The 19,056-nt window shown below is 38.2% G+C and overlaps 1 protein-coding gene across 4 annotated transcripts in view; it reads right to left on the bottom strand.

Annotated features, from left to right (window-relative positions):
• Nucleotides 1-310: 310 nt before the first annotated feature.
• Nucleotides 311-19,056, bottom strand: part of LOC142156541 (uncharacterized) — a 122,725-nt gene continuing 103,979 nt past the window's right edge. For 3 of the 4 annotated variants that reach the window (XM_075211123.1, XM_075211124.1, XM_075211121.1), the window contains 3 exons: nucleotides 14,030-14,114; nucleotides 7,424-7,528; nucleotides 1,329-1,747 (listed from right to left, as the gene is read on the bottom strand). In XM_075211123.1, the coding sequence (XP_075067224.1) occupies nucleotides 1,643-1,747; nucleotides 7,424-7,528; nucleotides 14,030-14,114 (295 nt within the window). In that variant the 3' untranslated portion in view covers nucleotides 1,329-1,642. Of the gene's footprint in view, nucleotides 542-1,328; nucleotides 1,748-7,423; nucleotides 7,529-14,029; nucleotides 14,115-19,056 lie in introns of those variants that run through there. The other variant, XM_075211122.1, reaches the window with a different exon arrangement.

The raw sequence follows: 19,056 nt of genomic DNA, 5'->3' as shown, positions 1-19,056 counted from the left end.
CTACGATTTCAGTGGCAGAAGGGGTGGGGAAGCAGTGTATGCACATAGTCAATGTACAGTAAGGTTGTGCCAAGCTTGAGCGTATGCAGCAGCGCCCGATTCAAGCTTTGGGCATTTCAAAGATAGGGTTTTTCTGTCGTATCACTTGCACCAGCTACAGGTCAAGTATAAACATTGAGTGATAACGTATGTCATGTATGCATGTTAGAACTTGTGTTTTATGTATAATAGACAATAAATGTATTCGATAGGGAGGAAAAAAAATGAAAAACTTTTTTTTTTTTTAATAACTACATTATTAATAGATGACATTAACTGATTATTATTATTTTTTCTGTGCGTTCTGCTGGGACTTTATATTCCACTTATATATTGTGCATATCCTACAGTGTCTTGTCTGTCAGAGCATACGCAGATTCACCAAGAGGCATTTCTTCAGATCTGTTCCTTGAATACGGTTGAATACGGACATGCGTATGCCCAAATTACATGTGTTTGCGTGCCGTAATGAATCAAGCACAGTATCTTTTATCTTGCAATCCTTAAGGAAAGAAAAAATTATAAATATGTTAAGAGTGGACCTTTCCCAAGGAGCATTCAGCCCAAAATGAATTAAGCTTTGGTGAGCCTGGCTAGTTAATAGCTGGGAAGTCACTCAGGAGTGGTCGTTCTCTTACACCGCTCAGCCAATCATAGTAAAAAATGTTATATGTGCGCATTTATTATGGTGCCAACATACTGGTAGGTTAATTAGCTGCTAACAAATTGACCCTAATCTGTGTGTGTGTTAGGGAATTTAGACTGTAAGCTCCAGTGGGGTAGGGACTGATGTGAGTGAGGTCTCTGTACAGTGCTGCGGAATTAGTGGCGCTATATAAATAAATGGTGATGATGATCTACATAAGTAAACTGAGAAGTTGGACTAAACCACATGCGGTTTAGGGTTTTGCAAACCACCACACTTTGGATGCGGTTTTAGATACAAATTGCAAGATTTATCACATACTTGCCTACTTTGTGCAATTCGTGCAGTCATAGGCCCAATGCACAATGCTGTTATTTGCCCCATCGCTCAGATCAGGCAGGATCTAGGAGATTGTATCAGAAAACTGTATCCAAAATGTAGTGGTTTCGAAACCACATACTAAAATACCTCTTTGTAAATTTGCTCCCCCCCAAGTCTGTTCTTTGCTCAATATGAAATCTTACCCCCTTTACATTAACAAATGGATCACATAACAAACAGTTTAGGAAAAATGGAGTAGATATTCCCAAGACTGTCCATCGAAATCCTTATCCTTTCTTGCATAAATTGTACAAATATAAAGAACAATATATTGAACCATTTAATGTTTGTTGTGCATCATTTGCCAAATATCTATAAAAAACATTACTTGTTGCATTGGCTTGTAGTTATTTTTGTTTTCTGCGTCTACAATTTATTTAATTTCAACTGTAATTTTAAGTTAATAGTGTTATGAATCTAAAATAACAAAATTTGTAGAGAAGCCGACCCTTTTTAGTAAGCTTTAGAATGATAACAAGTACAAACCACACAATTTTTCCGATTAATATAGAGTTGAAAGATAATGGAATTAAATTCCTGCCATCACCACTGACATGAATGCATATTTCAAAGTCTTTACATTCCTTTGAACTGCTGCATGATAGAAATCAACTGCTGATTGCGTTTTTCAATCATTTGCTGTTCTTCTTTCAACTTTTTCTGTTGCAGAAGAATTTCCTCCTAAGAAGCAATTAAAATACATTTGTAAATCACGGTGTATAGTTTATTATTATTATATATTTACATATAAAACAGGCTCTGTAATGCTTTAAAAGATTTTGCATTGGTTTTCTTTGCAGGTCTAGTTGATGCAAGAGTTGAGCGAACAGCTTGTTGGATTTCATAGGATTTGGGTTATTTCAGTCTCTATTTATTTTTCCAGAGGCATGCACCAATATGTATCTTAAAGCACCACCTTCTTTCACACAGCAACACTTTTACTGAAAGCCATTTAGGAACCATTAGTCAAAGAACATATTAAATTACCAACAATGCATATCATTAGCCCACCTACTTAAGTGATTGATTACAGTTCCTAAATCAAGCAGTAATGGTATGAGAGAAGCAGATTAGAAATTACTGGCTAATTAAAACAATTTTAATCATGGACAGATGCTCACTTCCACTGTATTCTGTAACAACCCCATACACAAACACATACACTGTAAAGGACCTCTTATCCAAAACAAATAGCTAAAAATAAAAAAGATCACCTTATCACATATCCATTACCATTATTGCTATTAATCCCTTTAAATGTTCAATGTAGAGATTCTCAGGCTCGGTTCCCTGAGAACCGAGCACACCCGAACTTCGCCGATCCGAGTACCAAGCTGAGCCAACTCGGTACTTTTGCGCGCCCTCTGAAGTGAAAATGAGGCAAAAACGTCATTGTTACATCATCGGATGTCGCGAGTTTTGGATTCTATAAGTACCGCCCTCCATGGCGATCCAGCGCCATTTCACAGAGGGACACAGAAGGGGTAGCACGGTTCAGGTTCTGGGCAGCGTCATTGCTAGAAAAGAAAGAGGAGGGGTAGCAGTGTTCTTCAAAGTCTCCTCTGACATTCAGGAGAGTTCCATTGCTCCATTGCTAATTGTCATTGCTGAAATAGAAATAATAGGGCTGGCAGTCTTGGTCTAAATCTGCAGTCACATTGTACTGTGCTATATAGCTAACACACAAACAGGAGAGCTCCATTGCTCCATTGCTAATTGTCATTGCTGAATAGAAATAATAGGGCTGTTAGTCTTGGTCTAAATCTGCAGTCACATTGTACTGTGGTATCAAAATGGATTCACAGCAGTACACAGAAGACCAGGAGTACCAAGCAGCTGCTGGCACCAGTCATGATTATAGTAATCCCTCTACGTCATCTGCTAAAGCCTATGTTAAAGTGCAAAGTGTCTTTAAGTCAGGGAAACAAAAATGTAAAAAAAAAAAACACCTTTTACCTTGGTCAAAAATAAAGGTGTAATCCAGGCAAAGTTATCTGAAGAAAAAAATAAAATTGGCAACATGTCATACTACACACGCAGTGACAAGGAACGAATGAGGCCTTCGCCTTTCTCTATGAGTGCTAGTTCTGTAACTGTCACTGAGGCATCTTCTTGTAAGGTCAGTCATGACCAAGCACGACCTTGTCATTCTGACTCAAAAAGTGGTGCCCAAATACTTTTACGTGTAAAAGCCGAGCTGGAAGAAAACAGTAAGGCATTAGAGGAAAATGTATGTTCAGATTCAGAAATGACACAAATCCCTGAGGAGAGTCTATCCACGAGTGCTATGTGTAATCCTGACCTTTCTTATAGTGTACCAATAAAGAAGGCCCCTTTCAACATTTCTGCAGATGTGTGCATGAACAGCCCATGTGTAGCCGGTGATACACAAATTTAGGATGCCACCTTGAAATTGCAACAGGATGAGGGGGATATTTGTGTAGCTGATGAGGGCGCTAATGAGGATGATGTTGTTTGTGTAAGTCCTGCACCAGTGGAAGCAGTTCTTGCACGTGATAAGAAGGCCATTGTCATGCCTGGGCAGAAGACCAAAAAATTCACCTCTTATGTGTGGAATTATTTTTACTCAAATCCTGACAACAGTTGTCTAGCCATTTGTAGCGTTTGTAAATCCATGTAAATCCATGGTTTGTAAATCCATCCATGTTACGCCATTTAAAGCGACTTTATGGCAAGCTGGTGGAAAAATTGGAAACTTATGCTAAAAAAATAAAAACAAGCAGTCCAGCATCAATTGACTGTTAAACAATCCTTTGCAAGAGGAAGTAAGTATGAAAGCTGTCACCCAGTCGCAAAGCAGATCACAGACGCCATGGCAACTATGCTAGTATTAGAACTGCATCCAATATCCACTATTAATGCAGCTGGTTTTAGACAGTTACTTGAGGTCATGTGTTCCCATTACCAAATTCCATCATGACACCATTTTAGTAGAAAAGCTATTCCTTACCTCTACCAGAAGGTTCGTAAAAATGTAATTATTTGGCTACAAAATGCCATTCTGCCCACTGTACACTTAACCACAGATATGTGGACAAGCGGAACTGGGCAAACTAAGATAAATGACTGTGACAGCCCACTGGGTTGGTGATTCGCCTTCACCAGCAGGAACAGAAGCAGCATGTACCCAAGTATGTCACATTTTTCAGAGGCAGGCTACTCTGTGTATCAACAGCTTCACGAAGAGGCATACAGCTGACAATCTGTTACAAAAACTAAGGGATGTCATTGCAACATGGCTTATCCTGCTTGGACTCTCCTCAAGATATGTAATTTCTGATAACGCCACCATTATTGGGAGAGCATTACAGCTTGGTGAATTCCATCACATTCCCTGTTTTGCTTCCACAATAAACTTGGTGGTGCAGAGCTTTTAAAAAAATGACAGGGGCATGCAGGAGATGCTGTCTGTGGCCCGTAAAATATATGGACATTTCCGGCATTCGGCAACAGCATGTAGGAGATTGCAGCAGCTACAAGATCAATTTAATTTGCCCTGCCATCAACTGAAGCAAGAGGTTATAACAAGGTGGATTTCCACCCTGTATATGCTTCTGAGGATGGAAGAACAGCGGAAAACCATTCACACTTACTCCACAAGCCATGACATTGGGAAAGGAGGGGAGATGTATTTTACTCAAGCACAGTGAGGAATACTTTCTGTGTTGTGCAAGGTGCTGAAGCCATTTGAAGTAATCACCTGTAAAGTGAGTTCAGACACTGCTAGCTTGAGCCAAGAGATTCCCTTAATTAGACTTTTGGAAAAGCAGCTTGAGAAACTGAAGGAGGAGATGAAACAAAGCAAATATGCCAAGTATGTCGGACTTGTAGATCATGTACTTTATTCGATTCACCAGGATCCAAAAGTTATCAAAATCTTGAAATCGGATCACTACATTTTGGCGACTGTGCTTGATTCTATGTTTAAGAGCTATGTCTTCTCTTTGCTTCCAACTGACCCAGATCTGAAGAGATGAAAAGAGCTCCTGGTGAGCAAGATGACAGCTCAAGTGTTACGTGACAGGACAGCGTCTCCTCCTTCAGTTTCTCACTCAACTACTGCTAGGAAAAAACTTAGCTTTCCCAAGAGACCCAGGGATGATGCAGGTGACTCAGCACAACATTTTGACATTTGGGGGTAAATGTATCAATGTACGGATTCTTCAACTCCGGCGAGATCAGCGTCTTCAGCGCTTAAATTTAAAGCGGCGCTGCCTTGTAAAGGGAAGTTTCCCGGTATAAAGACAACAGTTTTATTAACAAAGAACAACGTTGCTTGCAGAAGTAATGTAAGCATGGATGTCTAAATAGACGTGTATATGTATTACTCAAACCTTCCACTTTTCTGCTCTTTCATCAGTATTCCACAAAGTGTTTGTAATCTGCACTTTACATCAAAGGTACCAAACTATATTGTAATTTTTGGAGAATTGGGGCTGATTCAAAGCTCAGTGATTAACTTGCTTTTTGCTGTGAATTTCTATGGCCCTTTATAGTGCACCCTGGATTGGTCTTCGTCTGATAAAAGCACACATCCTGGGGGGTCAGTGCTCGTCGCCATATATTAGCTGTAGAATTACCACAGTTATCCAAGGAACGGGTGGAACGATCAAATAAGTCATAACTGATTTCATGATTCATTTCTCAGTTTCACTGTACTGGCCATGTGCTCAGGGTGACGGCGATCTCCTCATCTTCATCTTCCAAAGATTAGACTGCAGCGGCCAGTGACACACCCATTTGTTTTCTCAGGTCTCTTAGCTGTTCTTTAAACTGGACATATTTATCGTCCTGCCTCAGGGCCTCCTCTGTATTATTCTTCTGAAGAGCAGTGTATCTCTTGTGTACAAACTCTCTTAAATCCGGGATCTCAACCGTTGGGTCACATTTTAACTTAAGTACAGTGTCCTCAACTGTGTCTATATATTGGTTTAAATCTCTGTTCAATGCAGCGTATTCCAACATGACAGATTCCATGCTGGTGAGCATCTCTAGCTTAATGTTAACAACTCCTTGTTCTTACTGTCTTTCTCTCACACACTTTATAAACATATACATTGTAATATATAAGGACAACATTACATATACACTGTTCATTATTAGTAATAGTTTACTTAAATTTAAAAAATAAAGAAAAAAAAGAGAGCACACCAATTTATATGCATGCACTCATTGACTCATTGACAAGTTCAGAACTTACCATTCTGCTGTGCTTAGCACTGGAAACATGTCAGAAGCTGAAGTATAGTGTCTCAGTAGAGAAAGTTTACTGGCCCAGCGAATCAGTATTGTAGGTATAATGGGTGCAGGGTGTAGAGTAGACATGGGCCCATGAGTTAGGATAGGGGCTGCATCAGCCCCTTGACTCATGAGCCTTCCCTGAACCCAAGGTGTGGTCTCATTGCCACCTCTTGCCTTGTTCCTCGAGGTAGCAGCTCATGGGCATGGATTGGCTGGGAGAGCGCCACACTGTAACCTTATCAGTGACTGAGAGCTGCGACATCAAATCAGGGAGGGAGAGGCAGAGAAAAGAACAAGGGATCCTACTCTGTATTAAGGTAAGTGAATGAATGGGGTGTGGTGAAAAGAAGGGATAAGGTGACAAGAGGCTAAAGATGATGGTGGGTAGATAAAGGGAACACAGTAAGAGGTTAATGGTAGTAGGGGAATAATAGGTGGGAGTATGAATGAGAATGTAGGAGTGAGGAAGATAGTGAAGGGGTTGATGTTTGGTTGGATGTGATGAATAGCAGGGGGAGGGGCAAAGAGGGATTAGGGAGTGTGGTGAGTAACAGTGTGGGTAATTAATACCAGATGATAAAGAGAAATGGGGGGCTGATGAATTACAGGGAAGGGTGGAGGGATGGTGTTACAGGGGAAGGTGGTGGTGCTTTGAGGGAAAATGGTCTGTATATACATCTGCACACCATCATTGCTTACGTATTAGACAGGAAAAATAAAAATCAATCTGTATGAGTCTGGAAATAGATGACCTGTGCAGAACCAAGAACCAAGATGACAAGCACCTAGTCACTATTACTTTTAAACTAATCTGTACATACTTTACTTGCTGATACAACTCCGACAATTTTTTATTTCAAACACCCTCCCTAACTTGCTCTCAGGCAAATCAGAGCTGGGTTCCTGTGACTCAAATTGCCAAAATATCACTGCAAAATCCTATGTGCCATCAATTATACCCTTGCAACGTAGTTTACCGTATTAACAACTTAAAATGTCCACAAATAAAGTAGAGAATTCATTACAATGAGAAATGATGTGCAGAATAGAGGCTAAATGACCTCTGAAGAGGCCCTGGTTATAGAATCAACTTACTCTTAGTTTACAAATTTCTCTCCTTTCCTTGTCATTTTCCTCTGCTCTTGCTTTCAGCCATGCTTCATTTTGTAGCTTATGTTTCTCCAACATTTCCTGGAGTTCCTAAACATGAATGTTGGATGAATGAGTAACAGATACATTTGAGTGTGTAGCTTGCCCAACACATGTACAGTATAAATGCATTATAACAGAGAAAATACTCATCATTTTTCTCACATTTTATATTACAAATAATATGTTTTTCTGAGATTTGTAGTTTTCAGATTTTGTTTTTTTAATCAGTTTATGTTGGTTCTAATGTCAAAAGAGAAAAAACATGGATATTTGCAATTGAAAACAATGAAATAACCCATAACCAGGGTAACAACTACAGTCAACAGTGGTAGATTTTAAATGTCTCTCCTTACTTTATGTGAAATCGTGTGTGTGTGTGTGTGTGTGTATGTATGTATGTATGTATGTATGTATGTATGTATATATATATATATATATATATAAATATATATATATATATATATATATATATATATATATATATATACACATACATATACATATATATCATATTTATCGTTCAATTACAGGGCATGGAGAGTAAAAAAATTCTAAGCAGCATGCACCAACTAATGTCACATGTTCCACCGCCATTGGGCAGTCACTTCCTCACTTGGGAAAATCATTTACAAATGCTCTCTGTGAGTTGGGGGTTGGTGGCAGGCTTTGCCTGGCACCACAGCCGGATTAAGGGGGGGGCACAGGGGACACATGCCCCGGACCCCCCTCTCTCCGAGGGCCCCCTGCCGCGCGCATAACCTCTACAGATTTTTTTATTTTTTTTTAATGGCAGCGACGGGGGCCCCTCGGAGAGAGGGAGGGGGGTTGCGGGCGGGTTCGGGACTCCCTGCGTTGGTGGGGGGAGCAGGGTAGTGAAAAAAATAAATAAATAGATACACTACTCACCTCATCACTGCGCCGGCGTCCCTCCTCCTCCCTCTCAACACTGTTAACACTGAATGACAGGCGTGACGTCATCAAGTCACGCCTGTCCTTCAGTGAGGAGCAGTGCGGAGAGGACCAAGAAGACAGAAGAGAAGAAAGAAGCTAAAAGAAAGGTAAGTAAAAAAAAAAAGGGAGAAGAGACACAGTATGAAGGAAAAAAGGGGAGAAGAGACAGTGGAGGAAAAAAGGGGGAGAAGAGAGACACAGTATGGAGGAGAAAAAGGGGAGAAGAGAGACACAGTATGGAGGAAAAAAGGGGAGAAGAGACACAGTATGGAGGAAAAAAGGGGAAGAAGAGAGACACAGTATGGAGGAAAAAAGGGGGAGAAGAGAGACACAGTATGGAGGAAAAAAGGGGAGAAGAGACACAGTATGGAGGAAAAAAGGGGAGAAGAGACAGTATGGAGGAAAAAAGGGGAGAAGAGAGACACAGTATGGAGGAAAAAAGAGGAGAAGAGAGACACAGTATGCAGGGGAAAAAAAGGAGAAGAGAGACAGTATGGAGGAAAAAAGGGGAAGAAGAGAGACACAGTATGGAGGAAAAAAGGGGAGAAGAGAGACACAGTATGGAGGAAAAAAGGGGGAGAAGAAAGGCACAGTAAGGAAAAAAGGGGAGAAGAGAGGCACAATAGTGGGGACAATTAATTAATTTAAGATGAGGTGGTTTGGGGGCTACTGAATGTGGGGGTGAGTTTGGGGAGAATGAGGTCCCTTTATTAAATGTGCCTATGAATTATTTAATGGCAGTGACGGTTGCGGGAAATAGGTATATTTCTGAAATGTAAATACTATTAATTTATTGCTGGGGCTGTTTGTAGGGAGGGAAATAGGTTTATTTATTAAATGTGAATACTATTATTTTAATGTTGGGGCTGGAGGAAGGCCTAATTATTAATAATGGGTGGTACTGATTTAATGCCGGGGGTGGCTGTAATTTTCTAAATGTACCCATTTTTTTTCCAAATAGGGCCCCTAACATTCCAGGATCAAGACAAGCCGCAACTAAAGAAACCTGCAGCACAGGTGATGAAAGTGAGAAGAACAGGTAGGAGAGAGCAGCAAAGTCTGTGAAATGTTGTGATTCTAGTGGGACAATCCCAATTTTTGGTGACTGTTCAATGGTGTACACAACAATGCAGGTTTTTTGTCTGTAGGAGGGTGCATTATCACTGGTATTTTAATTTGTGGTATCATTGCTAGTTTTAATGTGCATTATAAATTTTATTTTTAAAGTTCGGTATCATTGCTAGTTTTAGTGTACATTATCAATGGTATTTTTAATGTATGATATCATTGCTAGTTTTAATGTGTGGTGTCAATACCCATTTTAATGTGGTGTATTGATGATTGTTTTAATGTACAGTATTTTAGTTTGTGGAAGCAATGATTTTTCTTATGCAGACAACCTAAGCGAGCCCTCTGGGAGAGCTGTAAGTGTCATACTGTGGGCTGTAGGTGATGTAATGCAGGATGTGTCACTATGCCCTTAATTTTAGATCTTAGGGGCCCCCCTGTCTTAAGTGCCCCGGGCCCCCCGAAGCCTTAATCCAGCTCTGCCTGGCACAGTACTTACATTGTAACTATGGCAAGCTCATGTTTCTGTGACTATCTGTAAATGTCTTTACTAATCATTGAGCCTCTAGTTCACAACATACCCAAAACAGAATCTTCAGGCACCAGGCCCGTAGGGGAGAGCCCCTCACACTAATGGGAGACTGGCAGAGTAACTCCTATCTGCTTGATGCCACACAATTTTCCACGGCACAGTCACTGTGTGGAAGAGCAGGAAGAAGAGAGCTGAACCTACACTGTGGCACCAAATTTATAGTTGGGAAACATTGGTTTGTTCATCCCTGTCATATTCATGCATGTCAGAACTGGGAGAATCGAGAGGATTCACATCTTTGACACTCTCTGATATCAATTTATATTGCATTATATGTTATTCTATTTGAAGCAAGGTTGAATGTGATTATCAAAAGTCGCTATCTATGTGACTAGATTATTGTGCATGTTTTGACAAGTTTATAGATAACTGGGTCAGAGATACCTCTTAGTGCAATAGAGTATAGAAGGTGGCAAACGTGCAAATTGTGTTTAGGTATTCATATACAATTTGCTGCCATCTTATAATATTGCTAAGTTAATTCTTGTCCGAAGTTTAAAGTGTTTTTCATTATACATATCTACCTTTAAATTGACCTTTTCTACAGTGAAGTATATTTTTGATAACATAAAAACTGGACCACGCTTCTGCAAACAAACGTGCTGGTGTGACTTCTAAAGACCAGTTTGGAATACTGAGATTTAATTTGTGTGTCTGAGGTTGTAAGTAGTCATCCTCTGGTATTGCAGATCCAGTCAATATTACACAACGAAGATACTACTGAATCCCGACTAAGGTGGAGGTACTGTGCAGAAGATATTAAGGTGAAGATTGATATTCTGTAAAATTAAAGTTCACACCCACTTTTCACACACACGCTAGGAAAAGGGGTGTTACAAATATAAAAAAAAGAAGGTGATGAAGATGAAGGTAGGTGATGAACATGTAAATGGGTTTATGAACATTGGAATGTATAATGACATTGAGCCAAAGATTTTAACATTAGGAAGTCCTTTTGAAAGGCAAAAACCTCAGAGAAGTTCTTCCCAGAAGGCAGATCATTATTTACAAAAGAATCCTTAATTTAAAACAGAGCTTTAGAACCATAAGGAATATTAAGGTCAGAATTTACAAACATATGAGAAATATTAAGGTTAAATTGCAGGTGCATAGTTTATTATCGTAAGATAATAGAGAAGTCCTGGAGTGAAGGCGAGTTTAACAAGAAGATTCTATGTGAATTTATAGTATGTAGAACTAATACCCTTATGGCTTAAATATAGACTTTGATTTAGCTTCAGTAGGTGTATTTTATTGTATATTTAAATCTTGTCATGAGATCAGGGTACACGCACCATCTCCAGGAGTAGTCGGGCACTTTTCCACAGAGCAGCCATAAAAAGTAACAGCAGACCAATGTTCTCGTACAACTAGCTTCAGCTAGTTGTATTAAAGATGAAAAGTATAATAAAACAACAAAATAATTTCTGGCCTGTTCTGCTCTAAATAATTCATTATAGAATCCCTCTCTAAGTGTGGAAGAACCTAATGTCCAGCTCACAAACAAATAGCAGATGACAAGTTTAATTCACTCACAAATAGCAGTCTTCTCTCTCTATGGACGGTTCCAGCCTCTTTTCCCAGGTAATGAGATAGACTGAGCAAACTGACAGCCTTTTAAACTACATCTTGCAGGTGCAACTATTAATTAGCCTGCTGTCTGACTGGCAGCTCCGAAGACCTAAAATTGGCCTAATAAAAGAAGGGCCTTCCTTTTTTTTCCCATTCACTCCAGTGAAACCTTTGATCAGGCTCTTACCTGAGCCCAAAGCTTTTAGAAAGCTGTATTTCCTTCAATAATTTCTTATCACAAACTAAATAATTCTGTCACAACCTATACAGAATGTTTTAACACATTTTACATGTATATATATTTTTAAAATTAATTTTAAATGAAAATTAGCCTAACAGAACTAGATGTTCTGGATGAATATTATAGATCTCTGCTGTTGCTCATATTTTTTGCAGATAGGAGGAAAATAGAATTTAATTTCAAATAATATTAAATATCCTGTGTAACGGTTAGGAATTTTCAACCTATTGAAATTTCTGGCTCTGATATTTTTTACTGATGTTTATTAGTATTTTTAATATTATTATCATGTAGATAACATTTGTGTTTCATAAGAAAATTAATATATGAAGGAATTGCTAGATCAAATGGAAATTTCCCATGACCTTTACGACCCTTAAAAGCATCCTTAGAGAGGAAGCAGGTCGAAAGTGTGAACACTGTTGTGCAAGATACAGAGGCAACCTTTGGATGAACATTTCTAATTTGGCGAAATCATATTAGTAAAAACTGCATACTGGTATACAGGAACTTTTAAGAGGTACCATCCACTTTTAATATTATTTGATCTATGATTGTTGACTTGGATTGGTCGCATGTACTATTCTGTTGTGAAGTGCAGAAATATCCTTTGATTCACAAACTTGTTTTAATATTGGTTGGAGGAAAACTGATGCAATATATATTGTCACATTGAACTGAACTGTCTATTACTAATAGGATTTTTTACAGAATATGATTTTTAATTTCCTGGACTGTGATGAATTCAAAAGTTTATGGTAGAATTGTATTGTTCATACTTTATATACACACATATTTACATGTTGATGTTTGTTGATTTTTATATGACTTTGGTTTTATTAATAAAGTGAGCTCTTAGATCTCGTATTGAGCATGTTAGGTGTGGTATGACTTTTTAGATATTTTTATGTAATATACACACGAACAGGAACCCATGCACAGGACTCGGTTCAGGACTAAGCTTATAAAGTTGCTCTATGATAGTAACGCAGAATTTAGATAGCTTGGTTTTAATTGAGCTAAATAGGCTGAAAAGGTCAAATGAAGAATTACAGAACCCTAAGATTGTGCTTTCTACATTTGGTTTTCATCTCCACATGCATGATGGTTTTAAACTGGTGCATCTGGATGGTCGGCTTAATGCTCATTAAGTTGCACACCTACTTTCCACTATATAGAGAGACAACTGCAAACTAGACGTGCATCTAGGAGTGCAAATCTTCAGAGACACATTGGGCAAAAGTTTAAATATCACTTAAAAAGTTTAACCCCCTATCGTTTCATTAAATAACACATTTCAGTTTTACCCATCAAATAATGTTTGTGTTAGGCTAATGTCTGGCTTGTGAGAGTGAGGGGATATCAGGGTTGTTTTTATTACGTGTCACTTTTGCACGTGTGAAAGCTTTTTATTAGATTGCCTGAGAGTGCACCTAGAAATGCACTTCTTCACTGATGTGTAAAATGGATCCAATTAAAAGAGTAGGATAAGACCTGGAAACTGGAAGCTCTGACCTAGTGCAAACCTACAGTTCCACATCTGTACCACAAACAAAAACCTGACCTGATTCCTATATCCCTCATTTCGAACACCAGAAAGAAAGAAAAGTAAATCATTGCTGATGTTAATAATGTCATACACACCGGACATGATCATAAAATACAGAGATAACAAACCATTTAAAAAGTTAACAATGGGAGGAATGCACGGAGGAGTGTGTGAAAGACATTGGTCATTTCACATAAACATATTTTAAACATTTTTAAACATATTTTTGTATATTTTAGACATGATCTCCAAAGATAAATAGATACATATTTATCAAATATTACATTCCATGTTATTTGTTACAAACTTTATAACTATCCCCAATATTTCATATTTTCAAAGCTATTTTAACAGGTTTTCCACCAAGAACAATTAACAGCCAATGTGCCATAGAGACTGCTATAGAAATGTATAAGGTGATGTCTCAGGATGAAGGCATTTGATTAATTATTCAAGTCATCATCAAATAAAGAGCCATCACTAGAGAAATCACTACCCATTTTAATTTTCTACTGTCAATACAGTAGTGCTATGGCTGTTAATACAGTTGGTTAGGGGGAACTAAAATCTACAAACCTCTTGCTGAATCTTGTACTGTCTGATGAACTCTTCTTTTTCTTGATAGAAAGCAGCTTGTTCCTGTGCAAATGTTGCTCTTTCACTAGAGGCACAACAATAAAGAAAAAAAAAAGACAAAAAGGGTAAATAATTTATTATTCACAGCATTTTAAATGAATGAAAAGATAAGATTACATGTATTTTACTTAATGCCTCAAGAAAACTTCAGTAAACACAATCTAATTATCTTAAGGTGCCACAGGAAAAAATAATAAATTCAAAAAGCTCATTCACTTTAATACACTTAATATTAAAACAAATATATCAATGACACCAGAAACCACCCGACAAATAAACAGAATGGACTAAATTATTACAGCCAACACTGCATCCAAGCTAAATGAGGAAAACAAAATTGCCAGCTCTCTAAAATTCTGTCAGATGTAAGAATACTTCAGTATCCAATTAATAAAGTAATAAAGCATAAAATGTATAATATATAAATATTAAGATTATTTCATAACGATTGGAACGAATGGTCCATTGGGAGTAGTAGTGCAGTTATAGCAAACATAAATAAAATGTAAAATGTAATGAATACATGTCACAAAACTATTCCCATTAAAATCATCATATTGAAAATTTGATGGTAGTACCAAATAAAATGTCTATAGACATTATTATCAATAAAACACTATAAATTAGTCCATCCTTATCCAGTTGTCGTCGATTGCTGCTCATTACAAGACAGGAACAGTCTGTGGAGACTAAGTAAAAGAGAAAACAATAGAGTGCAACCTAATAATGTAGTAAGAAAAATTACTGGACATAGGTTGTTAGATAGTTGTTACTAATTGAAGAAGCAGCACAAGAGAGCCAAATGGTGTTTTAGACACTTTTAATGGTAGGTTCCCACCGAAGCACACCTGCTTGGTTGCATCTTCTGAGCTTGAGATGTCTATCTGTGCTCAGCAATAGAAGGATATTGGGATAGTTGGTGTTTATTATCAATGAAAACATCTAGCATAAACTTCACCATGTGCGGAAAAGCCCGATGTTTCTCAGCATATAACACAATTTTTTTATTAAATTTCTTTATTTTTACACTACACTGCAGAACATATTCAGCAAACAGAAAAAATTAAAATTAACAAACAAAATCCACAATTTTATTATGAGCGGGATGTTATTAACTAGTCAGCATTAGGAATCTTTTATCATTTAAATGATTGCTTATTAGAGGAACTGAGGAAAGGTTTGTTAATTAATAATCTTACATACAGATACTGGAATGGACAGTGAGTAGGTACAAAAGGAGTGTTAATTTATAGAACAGATTAATCTGATCATCTACCATACAATAGCTTAGCTTGTGTCTAATCCAGTGTTGGATTTTAATTTTATTCCCCTCCACCTCCTCTAGAATTAAGATGTACTAAGATGTACCATACTACCTGTTTATTCAAATTAATATTAGCCCAATCAAACTTAATGAACTTTGCAAAGTACTTTAAATTTAAGTGTTTTTATATATAGATAAATAACAGGATAAGTAATCTTTAATGGAGAAAGCAACAACTACAACAAGAAACACAGATTTTGAAAGTGCTGAGAATGATTTAAAAACAAACGTTGTTGTGCATTAATTTTTAAATAATAAATATGCCAACTGGCAAAAACAACAGAATATTCACTGATATCAAAGAGACAAAATAATACATTATCAAAATAAAACAATAAAAGGGAAGGAAACAAAACAGTGAACTTAGTTTACTATGTGCACTCAATCTACAGCCCTTCCTGAACACATCATGGTACATGCCTACTATCTGGTCATGGGAGACACATCTGCAAACATGAAGTGTGTGTAGGAGTGCGGAGAGATACAAAAATCTGAAGATGCACACTGTGTCAAAGTGTAAACATCACTTCCAACCTCCTACCACTTTAGAAACACCATTTTTTAAATAAAATAATGCTCAGATTAACCTCCTTTTTTACATAAACTAATCATGAGTATAGCTGAGATTTCATGTAAACACATTTTACAATTTTATTTTTACATATGCTTACATGTATGTGAGTATTTTACATATTTATTGTGATATTACATAAATCCAAATATTTTTAGATTTTGTTCGCTAAGTTTTTTTTTTTCAAGAACTCCATGAGAAAAGGGGACGCTGGCTCTTTTGTATTGCAGCATATTTTTCATTTGCTTTTTGTGTTATTATTTGTGTTTGTGCCAAAGGCGTATCTCCCGTGGGTGCAGGGTGTGCAGTGCACACAGTCCCAGGAGTCAAGGAAGCCCCTTGACTTAAGAATCCACCCTGCACCCACAGTGTTAAAGCCACAATCGCAGTTTCTCCTGGTCTTGTGCAGCTCTCTGGGAAAGCAGCAGTTCATGTTGCTTTAACTGCTGACCTGCCCCCAGCCTCACTTACTGCATGCTGGGTTCTGGTCCTTCCCTCCTGCCTCCTGCACTGTAAATTCTGAGCTATATATATTAATTTATATCTATCTCTCTATTCCGTGCGTTAAGCTTCTCTATCTGCCTACTTGCTTAATGTTGGCAAGCATCATATGATAAAAAACTCTCTTATGGGGGCACATTTATCAATATCAATGAAAAATAGTTTTCAATCCTTATCGCATTGTTAAGGATTGAACTATTTCTCAAATGTATTAAAAAACCAACACATGAACAGCAGTTCAGATAAACTGCTGTTCCTGTGAAAAAAAAAACATACTCACTACTCCATCTTCGTAATGCGATCCTGGGTGGCTTCTTCGTTCCTCTTGTCAAATCCTGTGCGCATGCGCCGATTGATAACTCGGGCATGCACACAGGCATCCACACAGCACTGGACCTGGGTCATGTGACAGGGCTGCACATGTGCTGTAAACGATCAGCCTGAGCTGGCGTACATTACCACATTTGTAAAAGTTTTTACCAAAGTTGTTAGATTGCGGTACATGGGGACTGCTATGTATTTCGAAAAAATGCAAAGCAGCAGATATCTATGATATCTGCTGCAATGCATCAATAATAAATTTGAACAGTAAAATTGGCACTTCCGGGACGCGGGTCACATGACTTGGCTGTCAGGGCGGGTTTTTTGAAACTACCTCTATAAAATCTCGGCACTGACACTTGCCTGTCTGACAATTCACTACCTGATATCCCATACACCAGATCCTAACCTGTCTGCCTATTCGTTGCCTGATATCCCGTGTACCATTTCTTAATCTCCCAGATCTTCTGTGCGAAATACTGTGTCTTCCTGCCATCTTTCATAGTAGCAGTCTCAGTTTCTCCAGGACTTCTCCGTCTGCCTCTTTGGGCCTTGTGTTATATCCTGACGCAGTTCAGAGGGCCGAGACCTGCGGTTCCTTGCAGCAAAGTCTATCCTACCTTGCGGCGGTTCTTGGTGAATACCGGGGAATCTGTTAGAGTCCGCACCTCAGGTCTGCCTGTGCTAATTAGGATTGACACAGATACCTTCTGAGTTGTAAGAGTCTGATGTTGAATTATTTCTGTATGTCATGCAATTTGTTCTGTTAATTGCATCCATGCGTTTATTATGCTGCTCTGTACCCATGTAGTTGTTATGGCTATTATTTTCGTGTAAGTCATATTTGTACTACTCTGTCAGGCACTACGGAATCTGTGACACCATACAAATAATAATAAGCCATATACAGTCTATTTTCTAATGATCTCTTCACAACTGTCCAAATTTTCACTAATTTTGGCCAAAGCCTGCAGCAAGCTGGTTTGCTCAAATTAAAGACAGAGTAGCGGCAAAAATACATGGCAGTTCACTAAAATATACAATCACAAATTCTGCTTTCAATTCTTTTAATTCAATTCCATATCTCACATTAAAAGTCAACGTTTCGGTCCTACATATGAACTTTTGTCAAGACAACCACATAGAACAACAGAAAAGACAGATAAAACAAAAAATCACATAGTTGCCTGACTTCTTATGCAATCCCAGATTATCTACAGTTGCAGCTCATGATTCAACAAAGATGATAGTCTGCATATCATTGCAAAATATATGAGGCAATGGCTTCCTTGTATTCTTTATGAGGCACTCTAAAGAATATGCATTCTACCATGGAACGCATAAATCAGAAGTACCAAACCTGGAAGTACACAAACAGATTTTCACTATAACAACCAAACACAGTGATTCCTAGGTGAGTAACTGGAATGGACACCTGTCTAGCAGGTGTATATTCCCCATGTATACCTAAGACATGTACCAAGTAGGAGACATAATGCACCTCCATTATGAAATGCACACTCCATCAGCATGTGCTCCAGCTTGCAGCGCATTGAAATAAAGTGCACTTCCTGTATAACAAGCACTTTGGTTCCATATTTTCCTGTAAATAAAGTTTTGCTTCATTTTCAGATCCGTTTTTGGCACGAAAAATCGAGTTGTGTTTTGTATCTACTCGGATCTCCAAATCTTGGATCTGTCGGATTTCTTCGAATCCGAACTGCTCATATCTAGTATTGGTAATACTACTTAGCAAACAGCTGGAGCTACCATTAGGCAAACCTAGATGGTTGCCTAGGGCACCAATAATTAGGGAATATCTAAAACATGGAATGAGTGACATAATGTAGCATCAGCTGCTGACATGAAGTACAAGCAGCACACAGCTTCTTACATGAGAAACCGCTGGCTGCAGCTGATCCTCTATGTCTGTGTTACCCTGAGAGGGTCACTAACTAGGTAGAGGATTACTGTGTTTGTAGTGCACACAATATTTCCACTATAGCAAAACGCATAGGTGAACCCTTTAGTTATGGACACAGCTACTAAAACCAGAATGTCCCACATTGCCAAAGGAAGCTATGTATTTCTTTTGTGGCTTTACCTATTAGCAGTCAGGGCTGGAAGACAGGAAAGTTAAGGTGAGGTGCTCCATTCATAAAATGATTTCACAGACTCTACAGACGAGTATATACTGCATTCCACAAGCAGACTTGAATACAAATGTTTTCACGTTTTTTTTCATGACAA

The sequence above is a fragment of the Mixophyes fleayi genome, chromosome 1 (assembly GCF_038048845.1).
Source record: "Mixophyes fleayi isolate aMixFle1 chromosome 1, aMixFle1.hap1, whole genome shotgun sequence".
NCBI lineage: Eukaryota > Metazoa > Chordata > Amphibia > Anura > Limnodynastidae > Mixophyes > Mixophyes fleayi.
Note: the sequence above shows the minus strand (reverse complement) of the source record. Positions and strands in the feature narration are given on the sequence as shown.